The sequence below is a fragment of the Sesamum indicum genome, linkage group LG2 (genome assembly GCF_026168435.1).
Source record: "Sesamum indicum cultivar Baizhima isolate 11 linkage group LG2, ASM2616843v1, whole genome shotgun sequence".
Taxonomy (NCBI): Eukaryota; Viridiplantae; Streptophyta; class Magnoliopsida; order Lamiales; family Pedaliaceae; genus Sesamum; species Sesamum indicum.
Genome location: NC_142658.1, coordinates 12,253,100 through 12,263,783, shown reverse-complemented (window position 1 = coordinate 12,263,783; position 10,684 = coordinate 12,253,100). Strand labels below are relative to the sequence as shown.

Genomic DNA, 10,684 nt, shown 5'->3' with positions numbered 1-10,684 from the left:
GTAAAACGGCAACAATTGGATCACAAAAAATGCAAACTCTTGATGATTCAAATTTACCTAACACCTCCAGGGTTAAAGAGGGAGAGGTTTACCTTAGGCTAACGACGAGCACCTATAATATTAATACTAACGAATTGATATCTTCTTCTTCTGCTTGGCAGGTTTATTAGAGAATGTGGGAAAATTAATTTCTCGTAAAGTAGTCAACCCAGGCAAGACTGTAATTGAAACATCCAAAAAATATAAAGAGCCTGGATGCTAGAAGGGTCTAAACTAGAAGATGCCCGAGAATGGTATGATTTTGGAGCTCTAGCTTCAGTTCATAATATATCTCAAGTTTTGCAAAAATTTTGAAATTTTCGAATTGAATTAGTGGGACAGTCTATGATTCCTGGCAAAACAACCTCCCATTTAGAACGAGGCAATATTTTGGAGTTAAAGTGCGAATCAACAGCTCCAGAAATTAGAGGAAAAGGGTCTTATCCAGAATTTTATTTTATCAAGCTGCAGAGGCAAGACATGGTAGTTTTAAACAAAATCAGAGCTACCTCAAAAGAAGCTCCACTAATATCAGCCATAAATGAGGACAATATTTCTACCAAAAGAGCTTGGAGATTATAGGTTTGTCTAACCAAGATAGATAAAGTGAAGTATCCAAATATTTATATTTTTTAATATAATAATATATTTGATATAAGTAAAATTGTTCGTCCAAGTCGTAATTGACTCAAATATTTTAAGTTGAATTATTCACTAACCTTGAAAAATTTACAAAATATGTGAGCACTCGAATGCTCAAATTTTAGGAAAAAAATAACATAAAAAGAGAACATGATGTAACATAAATAGAGCAACAGTTGATAGTAAAAAACTAAGCAAATTTATTTTTATGTATAAGGTGAAATTTTTACCCTTTATCAAAGGGGAAAATCTCTCTACATTACAGAAGTCCCTACAATTTGAAAAAGCATAGCCCCTTAGAATTTGGGTTGACAATTTATCGAGGATAAGTGTTTAGCAAATCCAAGAGGAGATCTTGGAGTTTGCTACAGATCCTTAGTCGGATGAGCTTACTCACCTGGTGCGTTAGATTCCTAAGGAGTAGTTAGGATTTGTTGGGATCCAGGGGTCTGTTCGTGATCAGGCAACTGCCTTACCACCAGGTGGGTGAATGGCATTTGCTACTTGTACATACCGACACCTAAGCTTTTCGGTGCATGTTGAGTCTTCTTCCTTCGTGGCCTTGTGGGCCTTTACTTCGACCTGCTTCCTCCTAAAGCTAGGCTTAGGCACTCGGTTAAAGGTCCTTTTCCCTTGGGGTGCATGTATGTATGCACCCTCTTCCCGATTTAAATGGATCATTCCTGTTAAACTTCATGATAGGAAAACCCATCAAGTTTGCAAAGAGCCTGATCGAGAAAAAGTGAATGCTTATATGGGAGAACAAGATGCCTGCAACCGAGGCCATGAGGATGAGGATGAAGATATGCACTATGTTGCATGTTGGGTAATGACATAACCATGTATGCCCGTTCTGCGAGAAGTAGGAAAAACCCTTATTCGGGACTAAAATTCGAGTTACCAAAAGCAAATCGGAACCAAAACAAGTTAAGGGTAAAAGAAATGATTTTTACAAGATGAAATAAAACTCGTAGAATGTAAAACTTCAAAGTGAGACTGTCGACAGAAAACCACAAAGGCCAACAGTCAGAAAGCAAGAAAGCCAGCTAGCAACCACATGGTCGACAAGCAATCACGATCAACAGTTGAAAAGAACGTAGAGATGACAAACGCAATGGCATCATCCAAAAAAGACAAAGAGATGATATACGCAATGGCGTCATAAAAAACCAAGTTTGAAGTTCGTGTTTGAAGTCCGAAGACAATTATAAATAAGGCAATGAGGCAAATGAGAATCAACGAAAATTTTCTCCAACTCTTCAAAGCATAATATTTTGAGTTTTCAAATCTTTGTAGTTTTAAATTTTCAGTTTTATGGGGTTTTTCCCTGCAAGTATAGGCCTCTATACGAGAGGCTAAATAATTGTCTCCTTCTATGTAATATTTTAAAATTTTCTTCAATAAAGAAAGGTTTCTGTTCAATCTATCTTATCAAAATTTTATTAAGTATTTGTTTTTTAGTATCTTCTACGGCCTAAGGTAGGGAAAAAAATAAGGGTATGTTGTCTTGTTGTTGAAGGAACTAAGTGATTGCGAACCATTAGCTGCGGTTGTGTGGTTGGAGGAAGTCCTTAAAACCAAGGACTTGGAATACTCAAGAGTAAGGCGGTCAAACCATGGTATGAATTTATGGAGGCTTAAATTATTTCGAAAGCATGATGGGTCTTTCTAAGAGTATTAGGATGGATTATTAGGTTTTTTTATCGAAAGGGCAAACTAGTCATAAAATTGGTTGAAGGACCGAATCTAAGCAAAATGGAAAGATATAAGACTAAAACTAATATTGTCAAAATTAAAGGGCCAAAATAAATTTGGGACATAGATAGAGGACGGGCCAATTCTTTTTCCCCTGATTGATAATCCATAATATCCCCGTTCTTAGTTAAATGAGACGCGTTGAAATTGAAAGAAGAAAAGAAATACTAATTATTATTAATTGAGTAAATGCTATAGAATGTTTGATGCACAATATGTGTGCTCAACTAGTCTTGCGCTCAACGATTAAAATCGTGAGTAAGTATCAAAATGATCCTTAAATGCACATTGTGTGGTGCAACCAAGTGATCAAAAGGATATTTACAGATGTAATCTAAGATCAAGTGCAGCCTATTTGGTCATGATGCATATTTTTATGCACAAATTTGAGATTCTGTATCCTTTAGGCACCAGGTTTCATTGGAAGACCTAGTATACAGACACCAGATATTATTGATGAGATGTCCGCATAATTAATTTATTTTCCAACATGTTCTACGAGCGGTATGATCGCTTATTCCTCATACATACCCTCTTGGTATGTATAAAGGCATTTTAGTGATAAAGGATCATATAGAACTTGATTTTTTTGTGGCTAGTGAGAACATTCTATGGTACTGATTATGAAATGTCATTAGGTGATTGGCCCTCTCACACGGGCAACCACCCTAGGACTGCAATAGCTAGCCGGATTAGACATAAAGGATCATTTTGCATAAATGAGTCATGCAATTGTTCACTTTCGCATTTGAGAAGTGGGGAAGGATAATAAATGCTGAATAGTTGCTGTAGCTAGAGGAGCTAAGATGAGATCATATATTTGATCGGTTATGCAGTATGTTCGTACTTCATAAAATTTGAGCTAAACGTGTGAACTACTAGAAGGCATTAAAAGAGTCACTGTCTGGTAGTGCGCAAGTTTTAGGTGCTTGGAGAACGACTGAACTTAGAATCATATGATCTAAAGAGCGTTGATATGCCCAAGTTGAGTGGAAGTTCCATCGTAAGATGTATTCATATTACATATGCTTTGAGACGACCTCTTATGGGAAGAGACTAAATGGTCCCTACTTTGTCAATGTGTGAGCCCATATTATATCATGTATGGTTTAGGACTATGAACCATGTCATGAGGTGTAAGTTTGATGACGCTACTTTAGCATGATATTCAGTGGCCACGAGTGATTCGGTATGTTGGAGCATGTAGGAAAGTTGTCAAGACCAAGTTGATTGGTGAGAGGCTGAGGAAGAACTAAGTTGATGCCGCACTTGTGTTCTATTATTCATAGCTTAGGCGACTATGTTGGAAAATGTCCAACCAGTCATGAACATAGATACATATTTGAGTGGGTTAATCATGCTCTATTTATTTAGTGATCTAGAGATGCTTGATTAAGTGCGACCACATAGTTTGGAGTACTCATCGAGTTGTTGGGTTCTAGGGTTATGTTAGTTTGATGATGACTTAATATACTTCTCCTCATTAATTGTTCCTTATCGCTTGGTGCAACGCCTTATTTCCTGTATGAAGGGATGAATGTGAGATTGAGAAATTGAGATAATGAGTATCATGAAGATTAAGTCATATATGTATGAGTAGGATATGTTGAATATTGAGTTGGGTTTATGAACCCGTGATCCAATGTGCATTCATATTTGACACAGAGTTTGATTATCCCAAATACATGTTGGGATAACGACTCCTCTAGAATAAATCTTATTTGAGATAGTGTTTGTAGTCTTCTAATTATATAATTGGATATGGACTTCTCTTGGAGATAGGGTTAAGTACACCTATAAATAGAGTATATAGTTGTGATCTTGTACAACATAGAATCACAAATGTGATACAAATGAGTTGATCACAATACTCTCTCTCTATTTTTTCTCTCTACGTTCTTCTTTGGAGCATTACCATAGACTCCATAAATTTGAGGTGTATAAATGAGGGGGTTACTTTAATAGTTATCTACCGAGGTGAGCAAGGCGTATTTGTGATTTCCATAATGTTTGGAGCAAGATCCAACATGGGGAGATATTAAAGGTGTTTATGGGGTGACCTCAAATCAACGAGAAAGATAATGTGTTCGTGATCCAATAAAAAGCATGGGTTTGTAGATGAGGCAGATTAAGATACATGGATCGACATACTTCTGCTCCTAAGATTAATTCGATCCCCTACAACGTACCTATGTAATTTTATATCTTTATGTACAAAATATATGCAATATTTATTTATAAGATAATTATATGAATTATCCATTAATATTTTTCCAGCATTTATAAATCTTTCATATGTGGTTAACATGTTTCACTAATCAACATGCATGTTGGCTTTTGCAATATAGAAGACTTCACGTGATCATTACATATATAAGTAGTACTAGGAAATTATTTAAACCATATATGTTCATCATTCAAGATCAACATCTGCTTTTTATGCATACTGTTAGATATATACATATATATATATATATATGTGTGTGTGTTAACATATGCCGTGGTGCATGACAGCCGCATATTCTTGAGACCATCGCCGTCTGTACTTGACGCTGTATAAAATTATCTCAATGCTTTGTGTTCTTGATCTCCCAATGAGCTGATGGATTACAGATGCAGAGTCATAAAGGTCAGGAAGGGACCACCACTGCACTTCCGGGTTCTATGCTCCTACCATCAACTTCTTAGACTATGATTCTTGTGTGCAGCACTTGTATTATATTCGAGTATGTCTAGCTAAGTATGGCCGACGGACCTTTTTCTCTTTTCGATTTTTGTGGTACCGTGATCCTAATTTCTATTTTTGCCAATGTCCATTTCTTTAAATGGATCGATTATTTATCCGTAGAACGACATTTCAACTGGCCCGTCTCATTGTTGCTGATAGATTTGGATACTGAGATACTTCCGAATTTTTTTGCTCTATTATCAAATTGGAAAACTAATTTTTGGGTATTTGATTGAGCTGTGCTGCAGTTGTAAGTGGGAAGAAAATAAACATTAGCACCAGAACCAAGAATCAGTTAAGTAGAGTTGAGACCAGCGAAGAACTTACAGCATGACAGATTAATCCAGTCATGCTTCCTAGGACTGAGTTCTTGCTGTCTCCAAGATTCACCAAGTTTGGGTCATCGGAGGGATAAGTCAAAGCTTATTATGAAGAAAGTGAGATATGGTTTGTTGCAAAACCGTAAACGGATTAAAAAAACAAAGGATCATCAAATTTTAAGGAACAAGCTTTCGTTATTCATCACTTCCTCCTAGGTTTAATTATTCTTACCAGAATGCGGGTCGTGTCTTTGTCATCATGAACTTATCACCATGCCTGCCAAGTTTACATCAATCAGGGAACGAAAATGAATAAATTATGGGTTCGGGACAAATCAGACGCACTTTAGGGCTGGCGGACTCAAGCTTTCCACATATCGCGACAAATGTAGGCATGCAAGATCGGTACACAAAGAAAATTAAGATATGAATTGAATAATTAAGTTATTCTAGAATCACTTTCTTGACGAGATTGTAAAACTGCTTTTTATGTGTTTCACTAGTCTAAAGATGGTTTGTCTGGCAGCCTTCGCTCTTGAGACCATCCCCTTTTGTACTTGATACTGTTTAAAAATGTTATTATTGCCAGTCCTTCGCTTATTTAATTGGAGTTCAATTATCAAATGGAGTTGCATAATGTAAAAAGTGGTAAGGGACCACAACCACACTTCTGATGTCAAGAAAAATATTCTGTAGCTGTGTTCTAAACTAGTCTGTCTGGTGCAAGAATTTGGACATTCTTATTGTTAAGTGGTCTTAGTAACCTTAAATCTGTTGGTTATCTGATGTTTCATAGGAACATGAGAATACTTTTGGACTTCTCTGATAAGCTAAAGAGTAAACCATGCTTTTCAAAGGGATCAGGAGAACCAGAATCATGAGAAATTCTTTTGAATTCATAGCTTAAGACATAGAGGGCATCAGTTCTCCCACAGGGCTAGTTAAATTCTTGGTACACTTAAAGTTGTGTGCATGGATGTATGAACACTGGTTGTTTGTAATTTTAATCATGTAATTATTGGCATGTGATCCTTTAAGAATTGAAGACAAATGTTGCTAGAAAACTCTAAATTTAATAACAATTCACGTGCAAGTCATGTGCTGGTTTAAATTGAGGTTGCACTACTTGTGCGTATCGTCTTCATACTAACTTTCAAATTTCTAGTAAAATTTGCCATCAAACCCCAAAATTTACAAAAATAATACACCAAATTGTAAGTTCCATTTCTGAGAAAAAAACAAAACGTTAAACACTTAAAGTAATTGAGGGACTGAAATTACAATAATAAATATGAATGATCATCACATACCTCTTATTTTTAAGAAAAGTGGGGTACGTGTTTAAGAATTTAGTGTTCCTTGTTAATATTTAATATGAACCCTTTTTCACATAAGACAAAAAGGGTTTCTATTTAAGGAACAGGCCTCAAAATAATAGATGGATCTCAGTATAGATTGATCCTTTATCTCATATCCTAGAAAAGGAAGTGTGAAGCTAAGGTAAGTTAGGTAACTTGGAAAATTAACTTAGGCAGAATCCAACTTCTTGCATGCTATCGGAGGTGTGAAGCACGAAATGTAGAATGTCCCAACTTTTACCATTTGTTTATGTTTAATATTGGTTAACAGTCAATATAAACCATATCAGATTATGGACTTGCATATAAAAATACAATGAATCTGATCAGCTGTATTTGAAATTGCTAAAAGTTAATTGCACAAAGTCTTCTAATGCGCCGCTTAGGATCACAACTTGGCCTAACCCACTCACTAAACTTTCCGTCGTATATTCAAAAGTTCTTAAACTGCAAACCCTAAAGAGCAAAAGTAGAACTCTCAAGTGATCATAACTCTCTCAAGAAAGTGTATAAAATGGCTTTAGAGAAATTTTGCACCAAACCCAGTTGCTTCTTTTGCCTCATGAAGGAGCCAGACTCATCGGCCAGGAGGGCTGCGATAAAAGAGTACCTTAAAGGTGTGCCGTTTCTTGATGATGAAGAGCTTATTCTAGTTGTGAGCGGGCTGTGGAACTTTGCAATGACTCGACCCAATTATGAAGAGCTTCCCTCTCTCGGTATCTTCCAATGCATGGCAGATTTGATCAACAGAGCTATACATGATAGAACTTGGCTTCTCACACATCAAAACATCTATATTCCCTACTATGCAGCCCACGTCATCGGTTCATATACTATGAACAAAGTTGATTTTGCGGTTAAAGCTGTCGAGTCGGGGGTCATACCACCACTGTTGGAGCTCTTGAGGGGGAAGATGAGTTGGGTGGAGCAAAGGGTTGCCATTAGAGCACTTGGCCACCTTGCAAGCTACGAAAAGACCTTTATACACCTGGCAGTGTATGAAGATGAAGTCGTCACATTAGCTATGAACTTGGCGTCATCTTGTTTGGAAGAGGTGTATAGCATGTTTGTGGGCGTTAAGGACAGGAGAAAGAGACTGGAATATCAGTGTGATTTGCTTACAAGAGGAGTTGGAGGAGTGGAGACGGAGAACCGGAAGGCGGAGGAATGGGCCAGCCAACTTCAGTGTTGGAGCATACATCTTTTGAACTGTTTTGCTGCGAAGGAGAGATCTATAATTCTCATTTGCAAGCAAGAATTTCTCAAGGAATTGAGTGAAATGTGGGGTCGACTGGTGAATCACTCATCACCAGCAGGAGTTGGGCTGATTAGAATTTTGTGCTACAGTAAAGTTGGAAGAGAAAACATCTCGAAATCTAGACATGTTGTTGAGAATCTATGTAAGCTCTCGAGATCGTGCGATGATTGGCAGTACATGGGGATTGATTGTCTTCTTTTGCTTCTCAAGGATCCAGGCACAAGGTACAAAGTCATCGAGATTGCTACATCGTACCTCGTTGATTTGATTGAGCTCAGAAATCTTGGCAACAGGAGGAATGTTGGTGAAGCAATCACAAAGGCACTTGTCTATGACTACAAACATAAGAACTCAAAAATCAAGAATGCTGATGTTAGAAGAGCACTGGAAGAAACATGGGATTTGAAGATCGAAAGAAGAAAGAAAGAGCAGATTACGTGCGACGAGAAGCTTGAAGGAAGACGGGTCGTGGTAAAATTAATAAAGCAACAAGGAAACCATAAATTTTTGGTGGGCGAAATAGAAGAAGCACTTTTGAAGTATAGTGAGGCTCTAGAAATATGCCCACTAAGACATAGAACTGAAAGAATTGTCCTTTACAGCAATAGAGCACGATGTAATTTGCTGCTAAGGGATCCGGATTCAGCCATCAGCGATGCAACTAGAGCTCTTTGCCTTTCCAGCCCTCCAAACTCTCATGCCAATAGCCTCTGGACAAGATCACAGGCCTATGACATAAAAGGGATGGCTAAAGAGAGCTTGATGGATTGCATTTTATTCGTCAATGTTTGCATCAGATCCAAGGCAGACAATCGTGTAAAAATTCCATACTATGCGGTCCGTATGATCAGCAAGCAGATGGACTCAACATGGCTGTTCCGGGCTGCGCAGCTTAAGGCACTGAGAAAACAGCCTGAGAAGGCCAAAGAACCGAGTGAAAACTCCAAAAGAAGCACGAGAGGGCACGTAAACGCAGAAACGATGAGGACTCATCAACTGCAAAACAAGAGCTACATATCAGGTCAGCTAATGCTGCATAATTCTCATCATTAACAGATGTACGCACCTGATGATCATCAAAATTCAAATGGGATTTGTGCTAATTTTCTTTAATTTGCATTAACAATTTCCAGCATTGTCTACAATTTCGGAAGAACCTTTTGCTGGAAAAGATGGCAGTGGGAGGAAAATGGTGGAAAGGGCTGAAGGAAGAAACAAAAATCTCTAGACTCCAACTATTTAATGGTTATTATTAACAATATGTGGCAGATTGTGCAAGCTACTGTTATTTCATGGAGCCCTTTTGTGGTATGCTGACATTATTACATTAAATTTCATTACAATTTAATTTGTCCACCTGTTAGTGTCAGTACACTTTTCTTTCCATTAATAATGAAATTCTCATAATGATCTCATAAACAACAAAAATTCTCATGTTTTAGTATATTTTTTCAGTTTCAGTTAGTTTTTGACACAAAAGGTGCGTGTTTATGGGACTTGTTATAAGAAAATGATTCAATAGTTACGAAAAATTGATATTAAACTCGTCGTCGAACTAATTAACAAGTAAGATTTTCATTGCTAATATACATCATTTAATATATACTTTTTTTACAAAATTTGTTGCTAAATTCGTTTAGCAGGTAAAGTTTTATTTCTAAATTTATTAGCAAGTAATTAAGTTTCTTGTACAAAATAATGTAGATTAGCAACGAGAATATTTTAACCTACTAATTAGCGCAATTCTAATTTTTTTTTCGTTTATATTGAGCAATTTTCTTGTAGTGACCATTGTTGAGAATTCTATGATTATTTCATTTCCATCAAAATACTAATAAAATCTGACAACATAATTAAAAGTGAGATTTTATTTAACACTTACGACGATTATAAATGAAAATCTCATAACTAAGAAGATGAAAGGCATATTTACTTTAAGATATGGGACGTAAAAAGTACTTGGATGGAAACCCTACCTCATAATTTTCCATGACTTTGGCAAAACTTGATTGGTATTATTGTACAATATATTGTCCAGTTGATAAAAAATAAAAAGGAAGCAGTAGCAGTACAACCATCCAATTGCACTCCTTGTGCAAACGCTCTTTGCGGGTCTCCTTCGTTCTTGTGATGGCACCGAAAGGTCTTGTGGTAGAGCTACATAGAGGGCTGTGTGTCGGGCGATAGAGTCAAACTCGGCCTACGCACGGGTGCTTCTGGCACCTTCTCGCGTATATGAAAGTCGACCCTCGAAAAGATGAAAGCATTCGATCTATCAGGCTGGTTAAGTAATCAATCATCCAGCTGAATTCGATATATGATAACAGGGGAAGACTTCGCTTAGGGTTGCTAATTACAATTTATGTTTCACAACTTATTTTCATTGCATTTTTAAACCATTATTTTAGCACTTACCACATTTAGTCTCATATATCAGAAAAACTTACAATTTTAGTCTCAACCACAAATTTTTTTAAATACTTAACAGAGTATGTACAAATTATGTGCTCCCTTTGTTAAATATTTGAGAAAATTTATGGTTGAGACTAAAATTGTAAGTTTTTGTTATTTATTGACTAAATTT

At 36.7% G+C, this 10,684-nt stretch overlaps 1 protein-coding gene across 2 annotated transcripts; it reads left to right on the top strand.

Annotated features, from left to right (window-relative positions):
• The first annotated feature begins 7,190 nt into the window (after positions 1-7,190).
• LOC105155581 (ARM-repeat/Tetratricopeptide repeat (TPR)-like protein) lies at positions 7,191-10,443 on the top strand. Of its 2 annotated transcripts, XR_016063546.1 has the most exons (3): positions 7,191-9,121; positions 9,234-9,408; positions 10,139-10,443. XR_016063546.1 is itself a non-coding variant. In XM_011071473.3 (2 exons), the coding sequence occupies exons 1-2, from the start codon at positions 7,357-7,359 to the stop codon at positions 9,326-9,328; spliced, it is 1,860 nt and encodes a 619-aa protein (XP_011069775.1). In that variant the 5' UTR covers positions 7,191-7,356; the 3' UTR covers positions 9,329-9,456. The 2 variants fall into 2 exon arrangements, 1 of the variants encoding a protein (XP_011069775.1); XM_011071473.3 differs by lacking the exon at positions 10,139-10,443 and having other exon boundaries at positions 9,234-9,456.
• Positions 10,444-10,684: the final 241 nt, after the last annotated feature.